The 17,968-nt window shown below is 48.1% G+C and overlaps 1 protein-coding gene across 1 annotated transcript in view; it reads left to right on the top strand.

Moving 5' to 3' along the window:
* Positions 1-12,086, top strand: part of AHNAK (AHNAK nucleoprotein) — a 111,931-nt gene extending 99,845 nt beyond the window's left edge. Inside the window, exon 6 of the mRNA XM_073015537.1 lies at positions 11,737-12,086. Coding sequence (XP_072871638.1) covers positions 11,737-11,744 — 8 coding nt within the window. The 3' untranslated portion in view covers positions 11,745-12,086. The remainder of the gene's footprint in view (positions 1-11,736) is intronic.
* The last annotated feature ends 5,882 nt before the right edge of the window (positions 12,087-17,968 follow it).

Consider the following 17,968-nt stretch of genomic DNA (forward strand, 5'->3'; position numbering starts at 1 on the left):
CCTCAGCCTCCTGAGTAGCTGGGACTACAGGTGCACGCTACTACGCCCAGCTAGCTTTGTATTTTTAGTAGAGACAGGATTTCACTATGTTGGCCAGGCTGGTCTGGAACTCTTAACCTCAGGTAATCCGCCTGCCTCAGCCTCCCAAAGTGCTGGATTTATAGGCGTGAGCCACTGCGCCCTGACTGTTGGTTTGTTTTCTGGGTCTTGCTCTGTCGCCCAGGCTGGAGTGCAGCGGTACAGTCGTGGGTCACTATCGCCTCGACCTTCTGTGCTCAAGTGATCTTCCCCATTTAGCCTCCCAAAGTGCTGGGATTACAAGTCTGAGCCACTGTGCCTGACCGGGATGTTGTTTTTCTTCACCATTACCCCTGGTCTCTCACTTCTGGCATATTTCCTCCTTTGTTTTGGGGAATGATGGCATGGGGCCCAGGGAGTAGGGTTGGGAGCCAAACTTTTCTCCTCTATTTATTCAGATCGTAGCTATGGATGCAGCAAAAAGCAAACAGAAGTTTGACTAGATATATGAGCTCAGTATTCCACAACATTGAAAGCTGATGTGTACTTACGTAGGAGGCTTAAAACATAACGTTAGGTTAAAATGAATAATAGCCCCAACAGAAAAAAAAATAGTGCATTCTAAAGAAGTTCTTAGCGGGAATGTTCAGAAGCTTGGTTGGTTTGACTGACACTAGCTCTGCATGTCTCCTTCTTGGTAGCTCCTTAATGCAGACCTCTGTTGCTCCCTGACTTCTCCATTGGGTCACATGTGGCCAGTAGCATGAGCATAATATCCCTATCATTGTTGTCTCGCAGGGTGAGAGTTCGGAAGGAGCCATATTTACTTTTAGGCCACCCTCTTTATTTATCTAGCACGTGGGGTGGGACCGTGACCGAAGGAGGGCTCCATGCACATCTCCTGTGTTGTTGGAGGAGGTAGTGTTGGTAACGGGCAAGGAGCAGAGTCATTTGGTTCCAGCAAAGCTGCTTCCATCAGATTGGTCCTGCCCCTTGGCTGGACTTCGCTTCATCATCTCTAAAATGAGATTAAAGATTGTTTCTCCCTCATGGGAAGGCTCCGGGATTCAGTGAGCTTATGCCTGTTTAGGTAAGTATCTGGCACAGGGTCACCACCCTGTGCCATCACATCTGCCCAGATGAAATCAGGTAATCAACTGACGCACCCGGAGTGCCCATCGCACATGCATGCTGTGCCCCATGGGAAAGGGCATCAGATGTGACTCTGCCCTCAAGGAATCCGCATCTAGCAGGAGAAAGAAAACTGACACTGTGGAAATAAATAGAGAGCTAGAAGGCCAGCGGGACCCGCAGTTCCCCACGGCGCGGACATCCTGGAGGGCGAGCAGCTGCCGGGCGGGGCACGCTGTCAGCCAGCCCTGCCTAATCTCCTGGCAGCCAGAGCAGAGAGAAAGCAGAATCTGGTATTCATTGCGCGGTTGTTTCTAATTTCCTTCTGCTTTCGAGATCCTCTTCTAAGGGAGAACAATGCCCTGAATGATGGGGCACAGGTTTTCTTGGCTGGGCACCCACCCAGCTGTGGCAGAGGCCAGGCACTCACAGTGCCGGTGGCGTTTGATTCTGGCCTCTGAGAAGCTCCTCTGACAGTGGGGTTTGGTGGCTGGTTTGAGTCCTGGCCCACAGGACAAGTCCCCCCAGGCTCACTTACGAGTATTGTCTTTAACATTTCCCTATCTGCCTAAGAAGAACAGTCTTTTGTGTTATCGCCGGGGTTTCTTATGAGACTGGGGGGGTGGAGGGATCACTGAACCCCAGAACTCTCTGTAGGACCCACATCTGGAGCCAAGAGGCCGTTCTGTGCCACCACACTCCCCGGAGTGCCCATCGTGCGTTGGAGGGGGACGGTGTTGGCCTCGAGTGCTGCCCTGGCAGTTCCCTTCACAGACCATGCCTGAGAGGACTCTCAGCAGAGGACCATGGGCTGACATATTTACAGCCGGTGCCTCATAAGGCTGGCCAGGGCAGGAGGCCCAGGGCTGAGTCCAAGGAATGGGGTGGGGTTTCCTCATTCCTTGCTGTCTTCATACTTGGCCTTCTATTTGTAGATTTCAGTAATTTATCAGCCTTTCTGGGTTCCTCTTTCATCACCAGAAGCAGAGTGAACCCAAGGTAAGAAACCCACTTGCATTAAGGGCCGAGAGAGGCTAAGGGGCATTTGATGATGACTTTCAAGTCCATGGGGCTGTATCGAGGAAGATGCTATGGGAGTGGCAGCTGGGAGGGTGAGTGAGGGACTGCACAGTCCCAAGAGGTCCTGGCAGGTTCAGCTGTCTTCAAGATGAGCAAGACCCAGCTGGGCACAGTGGCTCACGCCTGTAATCCCAGCACTTGGGGGGGCCGAGGCAGGCAGATCACCTGAGGTTGGGAGTTCGAGACCAGCCTGACCAACATTGAGAAACCCCATCTCTACTAAAAATACACTATTAGCCGGGTGTGCTGGCGCATGCCTGTAATCCCAGCCACTCAGGAAGCTGAGGCAGGAGAATCACCTGAACCCGGGAGGTGGAGGTTGTAGTGAGCTGAGATTGCACCATTGGACTCCAGCCTCGGCAACAAGAGCAAACTCCATCTCAAAAAAAGGGCCGGGTGCGGTGGCTCACGCCTGTAATCCCAGCACTTTGAGAGGCCGAGGCAGGTGGATCACGAGGTCAGGAGTTCAAGACCAGCCTGGCCAATATGGTGAAACCTCGTCTCTACTGAAAAATACAAAAATTAGCCAGGCGTGGTGGCATGTGCCTGTAGTCCCAGCTACTTGGGAGCCTGAGGCAGGAGAATCTCTGGAATCTGGGAGGCGGAAGTCGCAGTGAACCAAGATTGCGCCACCACACTCCAGCCTGGGGGACAGAGCAAGACTCTGTCTCAAAAAAAAAAAAAAAAGAAAGAAAAAAAGAAAGATGTTCAAGACTCAAGCCAGGTTTCCCAGGCTTAGGTCACCCAGGTGCATCCTCATCCACATGCCATTCTCACTACCATTTGTTTAATATTTTCCTTTTTTTTTCTTGAGATGGAGTCTTGCTCTGTCTTGCCCAGGCTGGAGTACTGTGGCACGATCTCGGCTCACTGCAACCTCTGCCTCCCGGGTCAAGCGATTCTCCTGTCTCAGCCTCCCAAGAAGCTGGGACTACAGGTGTGCGCCACCACACCCAGTTAATTTTGTATTTTTAGTACAGACGGAGTTTCACCATGTTGGCCAGGCTGGTCTAGAACTCCTGATCTCAGGTGATCCGTCTGCCTTGGCCTCTCAAAGTGCTGGGATAACAGGCATGAGCCACTGCACCTGGCCAAAGATTTTTCTCTAAAGAGATTTATTTATTTATTTATTTTTGAGATAGAGTCTTACTCTGTCACCCAGGCTGGAGTGCAGTAGCGCAATCACGGCTTGCCACAGCCTCGACCTCCCAGTCTCAGGTGATCCTCCCATCTCAGCCTCCTAAGTAGCGGGAACTACAAGAACACAACACCACCATGCCTGGCTAATTTTTGTATTTTTTGTAGAGATGGGATTTTGCCATGCTGCCCAAGCTGGTCTTGAACTCCTGGGCTCAAGCAATCTGCCTGCTTCAGCCTCCCACAAAGTGCTGGGATTACAGGTGTGAGCTACCGTGCCCGGCCCTAAAGAGATTCATTTTGAAAATCTTAATCATTTAATTAAAGAAGAAACCTTTATGTCACTGCTGTAAATGAAATTCAGCATTTTGCTGACAGACATTGAAATAAGTACAGATGGAACAGTTAAAAGCACTCATTCTGTCCCTTTGATATACTCTTGAATGCCACTCATTGCTTTGTATAAGGTCTCGGTGTACAAATCTTTCTGTATCATGGGGCTCCATGCGCGTCTGATGGCAATGTTGAGGGTGAGCTTGATGTTGTCAAGGAGTAGGGTGATTTGCGCCAACTTGTGACCACACCAAAGAAACTGGGGATGACACCCCTGCTGCTTGACCAAGGGCTTGCTGGCTCCATATCAGTATCTCTAACAGGGGAGGACGACAGTGGCTGCTTCAGAGGGCTCAGTGAGGGTGAACTGAGCTCCAGGAGGATTTATTTATTTATGTATTTATTTGTTTTTGAGATCAGGCTCGGTGGCTCACGCCTGTAATCCCAGCACTTTGGGAAGCCGAGGTGGGTGGATCACTTGAGGTCAGGAATTTGAAACCAGCCTGGCCAACATGGTGAAACCCCGTCTCTACTGAAAATACAAAAATTAGCTGGGCATGGTGGCACGCTCTTGTAATCCCAGCTGCTCGGGAGGCTAAGGCAGGAGAATCACTTGAACCTGGGAGGTTTAGGTTGCAGTGAGCCAAGATCACACCACTGCACTCCAGCCTGGGTGGCAGAGTGAGACACCATTTCAAACAAAAATAAAATAAAATAAAATATAAAATAAAATATTTATTTTTGAGACAGGTTCTGACTCTGTCACCTAGGCTGGAGGGCAGGGGCTCCATCACAGGTCACTGCAGCCTCTGCCTCCTGGGCTCAAGTCATCCTCCTGCCTCAGCCTCCTGAGTAGCTGGGATCACAGGTGTGCATGGTACCGCACCAGGCTAATTTAAAATTTTTTTTGTAGAGGCCAGGTGTGGTGGCTCACACCTGTAATCCCAGCACTTTGGGAGGCCGAGGTGGGCAGATCACTTGAGGTCAGGAGTTCGAGACCAGCCTGGTCAACATGATGAAACCTCATCTCTACTAAAAATACAAAAATTAGCCTGGTGTAGTGGCACATACTTGTAATCCCAGCTACTCAGGAGGCTGAGGCAGGAGAATTGCTTGAACTCAGGAGGCGCAGGTTGCAGTGAGCTGAGATAATGCCACTGCACTCCAGCCTGGGCAACAGAGTAAAACTGTGTCTAAAAAAAAAAAAAAAAAAAAAAAAAAAAATTATACAGACCGTATATCTCTATGTTGCCCAGGCTAGTCTTGAACTCCTGGGCTCCAGAGATGTACCTGTCTTGGCTTCCCAAAGTGCTGGGATTACAGGCATGAGCCACTGTGCCCAGTAGCATTTATAAAGTGCTGAGAAATAGTATCTGGCACGTAGTAAGCATTTAGCAGATGTGAACCCCCACTTTAACTTGGGAGATTTTGGCTGAGGGCCCTCGACTGTCCTGGGGATCTGCCTTTGTGGAGATGGGGCTGGGACAGACACTGCCAGGCTCCCTCTGGCTCTCTGCACATCTCTGTTGCTCCCTGACTTCTCCATCGGGTCAGGTGTGGCCAGGTAGCACGAGCATCATTTCCCTCCTGATTATAGGGTTAAACTAAGATGTGATCAGGACAGGTGTCATCATGAAATATCCCCACTGCAATTGGTGGTCATCTCTGTCCACTAGAGGCTCAGAAACGGGCTCCCAGGGATGAAGACTGGTGTGCACTGCTGGGGGCTTGTGGGATCTGTGTCTGCTCTTCCCTCTGGCCAGCCACGGGTTGTTTCTGGAATGGGACTCGTGGCTGGGAGGGAGGAAGGAGCTGTGGGAAGCAATCCCAGGTTCCTTGGTGGGACTGGAAACTCTGCCTCAGGGCCTGGAATTTTGACTTCCTGTTTGGCCTGGCACTTGTTCCCCCACATTTTCAGCTCTGGCACATCCTCTCCCTCCCCCTGTCAGCATTGTTTCCTCATCGTAAAATGAGGGGGTTGCACTAGATCCTATCTAAGGCCCCTGTGAGCTTGAGGAAGCCACGATTCTACCTCCGGCCACCCCCTCACTTTTCCCTCAGGCTTCTTGATTGGCAGTGAGTGGAGAGGTGGGAAGAAGGAGAGAAATCACAATAGCTGTGCATCAGGCCACCCGCAGGATGGCCCCGCAGCAAAGAACCGCACAGTCCAAAATGTGAATAGTGCCAAGGTGGAGAAACCCTGTTTTAGGGAAGGAAAGACAGAAGAGAGGAGATACTTAAAAGACAAATGTGAATGCGGCTGGGCATAGTGGCTCATGCCTATAATCCTAGCACTTTGGGAAGCATAGGCAGGCGGATCACATGAGGTCAAGAGATCGAGACCAGCCTGGCTAACATGGCAAAACCTCATCTCTACTAAAAATACAAAAATTATTCGGGTGTGGTGGTGGGTGCCTGTAGTCCCAGCTACTCGGGAGGCTGAGGCAGGAAAATCACTTGAACCCAGGAGGCAGAGGTTGCAGTGAGCTGAGATCGCGCCACTACTCTCCAGCCTGGATGCTACAGCGAGACTCCATCTCAAGAAAAAAAAAAAAAATCACACAAAAATCCAAAACAAACCAAAAAGAAAAATGCACAAATGCGGTACAAATAATAAATGGTTAGACAAATGATAATGAAAAGGAACACTTAGGGATAAAACAAAATGCATAGGAAAAGGGTTTATGAAGGAGATTGGACAAAGTTGCCAGGATAGGGAAGGATGTGTTTGCAAAGTGGTCATGGCTGGGTTGGGTCAAGTTTAAGGTGCTGGCCTTAGAGTACTAACCAGCATTCACTTTACAGATGAGAAAACTAGGGAAACTGGGAGGGATGGGTGTCCTCCCCTCTCCTTCCTGGTTCACTTTGGAAGATGCCATCTCTGTTAGGGACCCCTCCTATGGGATTTCAGCAATGCAGCCAGGTCAGCAGTGGTACCTACTGATGCCACACAACAACCTTAGGATGGCAGGCTGCCTAGTCCAAAGGCCCAGGAAGTCACTATCGTATGAGCATTATCATGCAAGCCGGTCATGGCTAGTTTTTCTATGAGATCTTTGCTCCTCGTTGAATTAACAACAAATCAGTTGTCTCCATGCCAGAGGAAGATACCACATAAAGCAAGACTAAAATGAGCAGAGAACAGAGAATGTCTTCATGGCCTTAGGGATGGGCAAACATTTCTAAAACAGAATGCGAACAGCACTAACCATAGAATAAAAATCGATGAATTGGACTTTATCAAAATTAAATCCTCTCTTCATCCAAGGGCACCATTAAAAAAAATGAAAAGGCAAATCTCAGACTTGGAGAAGATATATATCTGCAATACATGTATCTGATAAAGTATTCATTTCTAGAATATTTGAAGTACTGCAGATCAATAAGAAAAGTTAAAATGACCCAATTTAAAAAATGAGAAAAAGAGGCCGGGGTGCGGTGGCTCATGCCCATAATCGGCACTTTGGGAGGCCGAGGCGGGTGGATCACCTGTCAGGAGTTCGAGACTAGCCTGACCAACATGGTGAAACCCTGTCTCTACTAAAAGTACAAAAATTAACTGGGTGTGGTGGTGGGTGCCTGTAATCCCAGCTACTCAGGAGTCTGAGGCAGAAGAATTGCTTGAACCTGGGAGGCAGAGATTGCAGTGAGCCGAGATCACACTACTGCACTCTAACCTGGGAGACAGAACAAGACTCAGTCTCAGGAAAAAAAAAAAAAAAAAAAGAGAGAGAGAGAGGGAAAGACTTGACCAGGCACTAACAAAAGAGGATATCCAGATGGCCAAATACACTGTGAAAAAGTGCTGAATATCATCATTCACCAGAAAATGCAAATTTGCTGGGAGATTAGCTGAGCCTGGTTGCACAATCCTGTAGTCTCAGTTACTTGGGAGGTTGAGGTGGGAGGATCATTTGAGCCTAGGAGTTTGAGGCTGCTGTGAGCTATGATCACGCCACTGCACTCTGGCCTTGGTGACAGAGTGCAAAAGAAAAAAAAAAAGAACAGCATACACACACAAAACTCTCACAAAAAGATACTACTACACACCCACCATAATAGCTAAAATGAAAAGACTCACAATACCAAGTGTTGCTGAGGATATGGAACAACTAGAACTATTGTGTATTGCTGTGGGAAGTGTGGAAGAGGTACAGCCACTGGCAACATTGTTTGGCAGATTATATTAAAGCTATAGATATGCCTGCTCTGCAACCCAGTAATTCTACTTCTAGGTATATAAACCTAAGGGATTTGGTTGGGCGTAGTGGTTCACGCCTGTATTCCCAGCACTTTGGGAGGCCAAGGTGGGTGGATAACCTGAGGTCAGGAGTTCGAGACCAGCCTGGCCAATATGGTGAAATCCCGTCTCTACTAAAAATACAAAAAAATTAGCTGGGTGTGGTAATGAGTGCCTGTAATTCCAGGTACTCAGGAGGCTGAGGCAGGAGAATCACTTGAACCTGGGAGGCGGATGTTGCAGTGAGCCAAGATCGTGCCATTGCACTCCATCCTGGCAGACAGAGCAAGACTCCTTCTCAAAACAAAACAAAACAAAACTAAGGGATTTGAATGCCTGTGCTGACAAGAATGTTCAAAGGAGTTTCTCCAAACCTGAAACACCCCAAATTCCCATCAGCAGAAGATTGGAGAGATAAATTGGTGGTCTATTCATGTAAGAGTACTATGCAATGATGACAAGATGATATGCTCTGATTCCATTAATATGTAGTTCAAAAGGAGGCAAAGCTGATCTATGATGAGTCAAATCGTGTTTCTGTCTGGTGGGGATATGGATTGGGAGAGTGCATGAGGGAACCTTTTGGGGTGCTGGAAATATTCCTTATGTGGCCTGGGGTGGTGGTTATAGAAATGCCTGTTTATGAAAATGATGATCAAGTTGTCCATTGTGTACTGTATGTACTCTGATGAATGTATGTTATACTTTTTTTTTTTTTTTTGAGACAGAGTCTTGCTCAGTCGCCCAGGCTGGAGTGCAGTGGCACAATCTTGGCTCACTGCAAGCTCCGCCTCCTGGGTTCACGCCATTCTCCTGCCTCAGCCTCCCAAGTAGCTGGGACTACAGGCGCCCGCCACCATGCCTGGCTATTTTTTTTTGTAGTTTTGGTAGAGACGCGGTTTCACTGTGTTAGCCAGGATGGTTTCAAACTCCTGACCTCGTGATCTGCCCACCTTGGCCTCTCAAAGTGCTGGGATCACAGGCATGAGCCACTGTGCCCAACCTATACTTCTGTTTTTTAAAAATGAAGAGAAATGCAGATTCTCATGTCCAAGAGAAGTAATAACAATAATAATTTATGGAGCACCCAATATGTGCCTGGTTGCTTTATAGAGATTGTTTGCCTTAATCCATCTAAACCTCCTGTCAAAACGATATTCTTTTCTTGCTAGAGAGGAGGAAACTGAGGCTTAGAGAGGCACAATAGCTTGTCTGAGTATCACAGCTGGTCAGTGTGGGAGTCAGGTCTTGAACACCATATTCTGCACTGTTGCCACTTGGCTTGGGATGTTGAGAGTGAATCTTGGTACAGCATCAAAGCTCTCTGTGTTGCTTGCTACTCCCCCGGAGCATCAGATGTTGCAAACACCATTCTTTAAAGAGAACTTCATTGTGTGAACCCCAAGTTCCCCCGCCTTCTTCAAAACAAAAACATGGATTGGGAAGCCCAGGCCCTTTATGAACCCTTTCCACGAATTTGTTCCAATCAGGAAAAGAGCCTGCAGCTTCCTCCCCACCCTGTCCATCCTAACTGTTCTGTGTTGTTAATTCTCTGAGAATGAGAGGGGATGGGTTAGCCCATCCCCTGGCTTGAGTGCAGTTAATATTGTGAGCCAGGCTTGAACTCCAGCTCCGCTCCTTTTAAACAGTGAGGCCCTTGGGTAGTTTTTTAATTTCTCAAAGCCTTTGTTTCCTGGTCTGTGAAAAGCGACAGTGGTACTTCCCTTCCAGTCTCACTGTGAGAGTTAAATGCGGTCGTATGTAAGAAGTGCTCAGCTCAGCGACAGGTTCATAGCAAGTGTGCAATAAAAGATGTGTAGAAATGTCAAAGCTGGCCGGGTACAGCCAGCCTGCAATCCCAGCACTTTGGGAGGCCAAGGCAGGAGGATTGCTTGAGTCCAAAGTTCAAGACCAGCCTGAGCAATATAGTAAGACCCCATCTCCAAAAAGATAAATAAATAAAGCTTTCACTTTCCTGGTGCCTGATTCCTTCCAAGCCTCTTAAAGAGGCTTAGCTGGCCGGGCACGGTGGCTCAAGCCTGTAATCCCAGCACTTTGGGAGGCCGAGATGGGCAGATCATGAGGTCAGGAGATTGAGACCATCTTGGCTAACACGGTGAAACCCCGTCTCTACTAAAAAAAAATACAAAGAACTAGCTGGGCGAGGTGGTGGGCGCCTGTAGTCCCAGCTACTCGGGAGGCTGAGGCAGGAGAATGGTATAAACCCGGGAGGTGGAGCTTGCAGTGAGCTGAGATCCGGCCACTGCACTCCAGCCTGGGCGACAGAACGAGACTCCGTCTCAAAAAAAAAAAAAAAAAAAAAAAGAGGCTTAGCACCTTTGCCCTCTAAATAATTCAACACATATTTGGAAGAAAGAAGTTATGTGAATGGCTTCTTCACAAAGTGTAACATATAGTGAATAAATGGGGCAGAATTGCAGCGCTTCAGCAAGGAAAGGGGGGCATTTTGAACTAGCGTGGTCAGATGGAGGTATTATTTGGCTGAGTCTTCAAAAATGGGTGGGATTTAGGCACAGAGAGAAGACCAGGAAGGTCGTTCTCAATTAGGGGGAGGGCAGGAGGTAGTTCCTAGGAGCCAAGGTCAAGTTCGGGAAGGGTGAGCAGGTGATTTTGGTTGGTGCTTGAAACTTGTGTAGGAACTAGTGGAAGATAAAGTAGGAAAGGAGGCCTGGTTCCAGATGAGGTCGCATTAAGAAAGCTGGAATTTTTTTTTTTTTTTTTTTTTTTTTGAGACAGAATCTTGCCATGTTGCCCAGGCTAGAGTGCAGTGGCAGGATCTTGGATCACTGTGCAACCTCTGCCTCCCGGATTCAAGTGATTCTCCTGCCTTAGCTTCCTGAGTAGCTGGGATTACAGGTGTGCGCCACCACACCTGGCTAATTTTTGTTTTTTTTTTTTTTTTTTTAGTAGAGGCGGGGTTTCACCATGTTGGTCAGCCTGGTCTCGAACTCCTGACCTTAGGTGGTCCGCCTGCCTCGGCCTTCCAAAGTGCTGGGATTACAGGTGTGAGCCACTGCATCCGGCCCGAAAGCTGGATTTGTTTCTGTTGGAAAAGGAGTTGCTGCACTTTGCTGAGTGCAGGAGGTGTAAGATGGAGCCAGGGGCATGCAGGCCCACGTGGGAGGTGAGAGAGACCAGGCCAGGAGGCCCATGAGAGGACAACCTGCGCATTCATGGGAGTCAGATGGGGATGAGTTGGGTGTGACTCAGGAAGGAGGCACTGGGCTGGGACAGAAGATGTAGGTAGGCTCCAGGAGATGACAGGGAGGGAAGGTGAAGGCCTATGAAGGCTCAAAGCCAATTGCTCAGGTTCACGAAGCAGAAAGGGTTCATGAAGAGGAAAGGGAAGAGAGAAAGTCAGTTGGGAGATGATAATGAAAAGGATTTCTTAATGGCTGAGGCTGGAGGTGGCAGCTGCTTTCATGGTTCCTACTTTCCTCTGTTATTTGAATGTTCCTGGGAACACACTGTCCTCTCCTGGTCTCAGGTTTGTATAGGGGACACCAAGAGGACAGACTCGGGCTTTATGCACGCTTCCTTTCCACCCTTGCCTCACAGAAACCACACAGAGGGAGGCGTGGCAAGACGAGAAGAGTCCCAACAGCAGGATCCTTTCCAAATCTATCCCTTCCAGTGGCAAGCATTTGTTTAAATGCCCTGGCAAGGAGTTGGGGGGCCTTCTTTCAGTTTGTGCAAAGTTAACGAACTGTCTTCTGATTTTATGGAGAGATGCAAATAGTGTGTTGAATAAAAATCTCTTTGTTGTTGTTTTACAGGGCTGTAGAAATGGCCAGGAAGAAAACCACCCCCTCTTAAGGCTGTTTTTGTGACCATTCTTTGGAGCATTGTTCTAAAAATGGGAAATTACATATTGCTGTGCCAAGAGCAACAAACACCTGCAGTTAAAGGAATACCTTCCACGAGGCGGCTTTTCGGAGTATGCATGATTATAGCTCCAGCCAGGCCGGACCAAGGGCTGCTGCAGAAGCTCTGCTTGGTGCATTTCTTTACTTGCAAGGGGACAGAGTGTGGGCTTAGGTTTGGGACTAGACGGGGCTTTGGCAGCTATGGGGCTCAGGTGATTATCCTTCACTCATTTATCCAATAAACATTTATCAAGCATCTATTCTTGTGTCAGCCTTTGTGGTTTTCTCTGTTCCCTTCCCTGGCGTTGTGAGAATCCCTGGGAGAGTTGGCCACAGGCAGCAGCTTGCTGTCCTTATTTTCTTTCAGTTTTCAGAGTCAGCGCATGACTGCTGCCTCCACATGACCGAGAACCCCCGCGCATTCTCTCCTTTCTTTTCTTTCCCCCTCTTACATCCCTTGCTCCTCCTCCCCTTTCTCTTTCCTCTTTATGTATCTAAAAAAGGAGAAATGTAATTTTTTTTTTTTTTGAGACAGTATCTCACTCTGTCACCCAGTCTGGAGTGCAGTGGCATGATCTCAGCTCACTGTAACCTCCGCCTCCCGGGTTCAAGCGATTCTCGTGCCTCAGGCTCAGTAGCTGGGATTACAGGCGCCTGCCACCATGCCTGGCTAATTTTTGTATTTTTTTTTTTTTAGTAGAGATGGGGTTTCACCACGTTGGCCGGGCTGGTCTCAAACTCCTGACCTCAAGTGATCCACCTGCCTTTGCCTCCCAAAGTGCAGGGATTACAGGGATGAGCCACCATGCCTGGCCAATAAATGCACTTTTTTAATACGCCAATCGATGCATTTCTTCAGGCACACGCCTTTTCAAAGTTTCCTGTTGCTGGAGGTCGGTCTGAAATTCTTAATCTATGCTGGTAGATGTTAAAGGATAATTTTCGATTATGTGATTAATATTTAACTTTTGTCAACACTGATATTGCAAAATAATCAGGTCTTGAAATTTATCAAGCATGAAATGAATACCATTCAGATGGAATGGTTTAAGAGGAATCCAGTTTCATAAACTAATCTCATCTTTTTTTTTTGAGATGCAGTTTTGCTCTTGTTGCCTGGGCTGGAGTGCAATGGCATGATACTGGCTCCCTGCAACCTCCGCCTCCTGGGTTCAAGCGATTCTCCTGCCTCAGCCTCCCAAGTAGCTGGGATTACAGACACCATGCCCAGCTAATTTTTGTATTTTTAGTAGAGATGGGGTTTCTCCATGTTGGTCAGGCTGGTCTCAAACTCCTGACCTCAGGAGACCCACCTGCCTCAGCCTCCTAAAGTGCTGGGATTACAGGTGTGAACCACCATGCCTGGCCAACTAATCTCATCTTTATCTAGAAACAGAAAAGCAAGGAGCAACGGAATACAATGAATTTCAAACGGTTTTTTGCATTTTGGTTAGAACTTCCTGCCCACAGAGCATATGAATTCCTCAAATGGGTCAGCCAGAGAGTAATGGGAGGTCTTTTTGGGGGTCCAGGGTCATGTCTCAGGGGCCACTTGGTTATTGATGTGGTCCTCCTGGAAGCAGAGAGATGGAATAAAAAGGTTGGGAGGCCAAGGAGGGCGGATCACAAGGTCAAGAGATTGAGATCATCCTGGCCAATATGGTGAAACAAAAATTATCCGGGCATGGTGGCGGGCGCCTGTAGTCCTTGCTACTCGGGAGGCTGAGGCAGGAGAATCGCTTGAACCCGGGAGGTGGAGATTGCAGTGAGCCAGGATGGCGCCACTGCACTCCAGCCTGGCAACAGAGCGAAACTCCGTCTCAAAAAAAAAAAAAGGTCTCAAGTCCTGTAATGTACTTAATTTACTGTCTTGGCTTCCACCTTTGTTTCAATTTTTCCACTAGAGGGTCCAAAGTAGAATCCTGCTGCTGTGATCGAGTGCTTGACGCAGATGCACGTTCGAATGATTTATTTTTCTTTTGCTTTCTTGGACTTTCTAATTTTTCTACAATGAGTAGCAAGATAACTAAAATGTGAATCATGGCTTCATAGGACTCACATTCTAGAGAAGGCAACAGTTACAAGCAAACATGCTACAGTAAGATAAATACATGATTTATTCCACTGTAAATAGCTGCCCCAGATGAGGGGCGTGGGAGCCCAGCAGCGGAGAGAGCCCCTGAACCTCAGGGCACAAAGTGCTGGGTAGGGAGAGCGGGGAGAAACAGCCCACAGACCAAGTCTTGAAAGAATCTGAAGGGGGCCAGACTTAGCAAATGAAATAGAATATGCCAGATAAGTGTGCATTTTAGATAATGAAACGATTTTTAGTGTAAGTATGTATTATACTTATACTAAAGTATTGCATGAGTCTTGAAGGATGGAGTTTGGTTCTTCCAGGGACTTTGGGAAGGGAAAGCATTTCGGTCAGTGGGAACTGCTTCTGCAAAAGTGTGGAAGTGCGAATGGCATGGATTTGTTGCCTGTTTCAAATGTGAACGTCTGTGCCTCGATGTGAATCAACGAGCCTTACTGAGAGGCAGTTTTATTTCCGAGCAACATCCACTGCTCCACCCTCAAAGCGAGGGGTAGGTGGGAAGCAGCAGGATTTGAGGCCAGAGTGGAAGCAGGGCCATCTCCAGGAGCGTTTGGTGAGGCTTGGTGAGGGGTTTGGACTTTATCCGACAGGGGACCAGGAAGAGGGAAGGATTTTAAGCAAAAGCACGAACTTCCTGTTTGATTTTTGGCAATCATGGGAAGGAAGCAAGACTAAAATCTTAAAGACTATTTAGGAGGCAGATTAACGGCCCCCCAAGGATGTCCACAACCTAATCCCCAGACCCTGTGGATGTGTTAGGTTACCTGGCAAGGGAGAATTAGGGTTGCACATGGATGAAAGTTTCTCATCAGCTGACCGTGAGATGGGGAGGTTGTTTTGGAGAATCTGATGGGCCCAGTGTAATCACAAAGATCCTTATGAATGGAAGTGGGAGGCAGAAGAGGAGATCAGCATCGGAGAGAGACTTGCACAGGCTGCCCTGCTGACTTTGAAGATGGGGAAGGGGCCATGAGCCAAGTAATGCGGGTGACCTTTAGAAAGTGCAAAAAACAAGGGTACAGATTCTCCCCTGGAGACTCCAGAAAGAATGCAGCCTGCCAACACCTTGGTTTTTAGCCCAGTGAGATGCATTTCAGACGTCTGGCCTCCAAAACGAGAAGATCACAAATTCGTATGTTTTAAAGTTATTAAGTCTGCGGTAAGTTGTTAGAGCAGCCATAGAAACTAATGTAGAGGCTGTTTGCAATGATCCAGGTCACAGATGGTGAAGGCCTGGAATTGGCAATAGGGTCAAGAGAAGGGGATAAGGGCTGGGCGCGGTGGCTCACGCCTGTAATCCCAACACTTTGGGAGGCTGAGGCGGGCAGATCATTTGAGTCCAGGGGTTTGAGACTAGCCTGACCAACATGGTGAAACCCGTATCTGTGAAAAAATACAAAAATAAGCTGGGCATGGTGGTGTGTGCCTGTCGTCCCAGCTAGTTAGGAGGCTGAGGGAGGAGGATTGCTTGAGCCCGGGAGGCGGAGGTTGCAGTGAGCAGTGATTGCGACCCTGCACACCAGCCTGGGTGACAGAGTGAGACCCTATCTCAAAAAATACATAAATAACATAAATAAATAAATAAAAATAAAGGGATCAATTCCATGTAAGTTGAGATGGACTCAGACTGACCGGACACCTAAGGTCAGGAGGTCAGGAGATTCTCCTAGCCCAGCAATCCTTTCTCCTCTCCTGATGCCCCAAGGCCTGCTCCTCCTTCCACAGCTCCCAGGGAGCCTCTGATCAAGTCTCTATCCTGTCCTAGGGCTGATTAGTTCCTACTTTTGTGATAGGGGCCTAAGAGGGAATTCTTCTTTATGTTTATTTTTCAGATGGAGTCTCATTCTGTCACCCAGGCTGGAGTGCAGTGGTGTGATCTCGGTTCACTGCAACCTCGGTTCACTGCAACCTCCGCCTCTGTAACCTCTGCCACTGCAATCTCTGCCTCCTGGGTTCAAGCGATTCTCCTGCCTCAGCTGTAGCTGGGACTACAGGCATGTGCCACCACCCCCAGGTAATTTTTGTATTTCTAGTGGAGGCGGGGTTTCGCCATGTTGGCCAGGCTGGTCTTGAACTCCTGACTTCAGGTAATCTACCTGCCTCAGCCTCCCACAGTGCTGGGATTACGGGCTTGAGCCACTGCACCCAGCCCTAAGAGGGAACTCTAAAGGTAGCTCTGTAAGTATCTGCCTCGTGGTTACACACACAGGGTGACTGTGAAACCGCCTTTGCAAAAATTACAACTGAGGAAATTAGGACAGTGAAAGAGATCAGACCTAACCGACTCCATCTCGCTTCTAACCTTTAAGCTGTCCTTGTTCATTCCTGGGCATAGGCCTGAACTAACTTTGGGAAAGAATTCCGTTCATGTTTTGACTCTGAAACAAAATTGATAATAGCTGTTTCCCTAAAAAAAAAAAACAAAAAAAACCCCAAAAAAACCCGTTGTTGCCTGTGGACAAGTCTGCCTTTGTAGGACTAACAAATTAGCTACAGGATTAGAAATTTAGTTTAGGGGTCATGCAGCCTCTGGCTCCGAGAGTCTGAGCCTCCCCAGATTGCTCCTGCAGATAACATCACTATTGTAAAATCTTTTTTTTTTTTTTTTTTTTTTTGAGACGGTGTCTCGCTCTGTCGCCCAGGCTGGAGTGCAGTGGCGTGATCTCCGCTCACTGCAACCTCCGCCTCCCAGGTTCCTGCCATTCTCCTGCCTCAGCCTCCCGAGTAGCTGGGACTACAGGCGCCGCCACCATGCCTGGCTAATTTTTTTTTTTTGTATTTTTAGTGGAGACGGGGTTTCACCGTGTTGGCCAGGGTGGCCTCCATCTCCTGACCTCACGATCTGCCCGCCTCTGCCTCCCAAAGTGCTGGGATTACAGGCGTGAACCACCGCGCCCGGCCACTATTGTAAAATCTAAGATCAGTGTTTAAGATATTTTGCAGACCCTGCACTCGATGGATCAGCTGACACCACCCAGACTGGTAATCTGGCTCAACCGTTTCTGCCATCCTACCCAGGAACAGAAGACAGCAAGAAAACCACACTTCCACCCTCTGTGATTCCATCTCCAACCTGACCAGTCAGCACTCCCCACCTCCCAAGCCCCTACCCGCCAAATTATCTTCGAAAACAAAGATCCCCAAATGCTCAGGCAGACTGATTTCAGTCATAACAAAACTCCAGTCTCCCACACACCCGGCTCTGTGTGGATTACTCCTTCTCCACTGCAAGTCCCCTGTCTTGATAAATTGCCTCTGTCTAGGCAGCGAGCACGGTGAACCCACTGGGCAGTTACAGCTGTGGGCATATAACTGCAGGTATTTTAGGAGTTAACTAGACTCCTGTGATAAACTGGGAATCCATTTACCTAATGGGGGAACAAACCTGAGTTCCGAACCCCCGGTTTATCCATTCCCAAGCTGGCAACAATTCCCACGCTAGCTTAGCTGAACTTATTTTCAGATATTTTATTTTATTTTATTTTATTTTATTTTATTTTATTTTTGAGATAGAGTTTTGTTCTTGTTGCCCAGGCTGGAGTGCAATGGTGTGATCTTGGCTCACCGCAAATTCTGCCTTCCAGGTTAAGCGATTCTCCTGCCTTAGCCTCCCAAGTAGCTGGGATTACAGGCATGCGCCTCCATGCCGGGCTAATTTTGTGTTTTTAGTAGAGACGGGGGTTTCTCCATGTTGGTCGGGCTGGTCTCGAACTCCCGACCTCAGGTGATCCGCCTGCCTCAGCCTCCCAAAGTGCTGAGATTACAGGTGTAAGCCACCCCAGCCTATTTTCAGATTTTTTTTGCATGCACTATAGCTTTAGAATGTTAGTTTGCTCATGGAAATGTGTTGGGTGGCTAACTACTGATGATTCATCCTCACATTATCCCCATGTGCCTGTTGGTGTATTCTGAAAGTGGTTGGGAGGAACATCCCCTAATTACATGTTTCTGAATGCATTGTTTGTGTGGCCTCATCATCAATAAAGCTTCTCTTTATCATCCATCTGAAGCCATTTTGAGAGGCAGTCACCCCTATGGTGATTA

The sequence above is a fragment of the Chlorocebus sabaeus genome, chromosome 1, assembly GCF_047675955.1.
Source record: "Chlorocebus sabaeus isolate Y175 chromosome 1, mChlSab1.0.hap1, whole genome shotgun sequence".
NCBI classification, from domain to species: domain Eukaryota; kingdom Metazoa; phylum Chordata; class Mammalia; order Primates; family Cercopithecidae; genus Chlorocebus; species Chlorocebus sabaeus.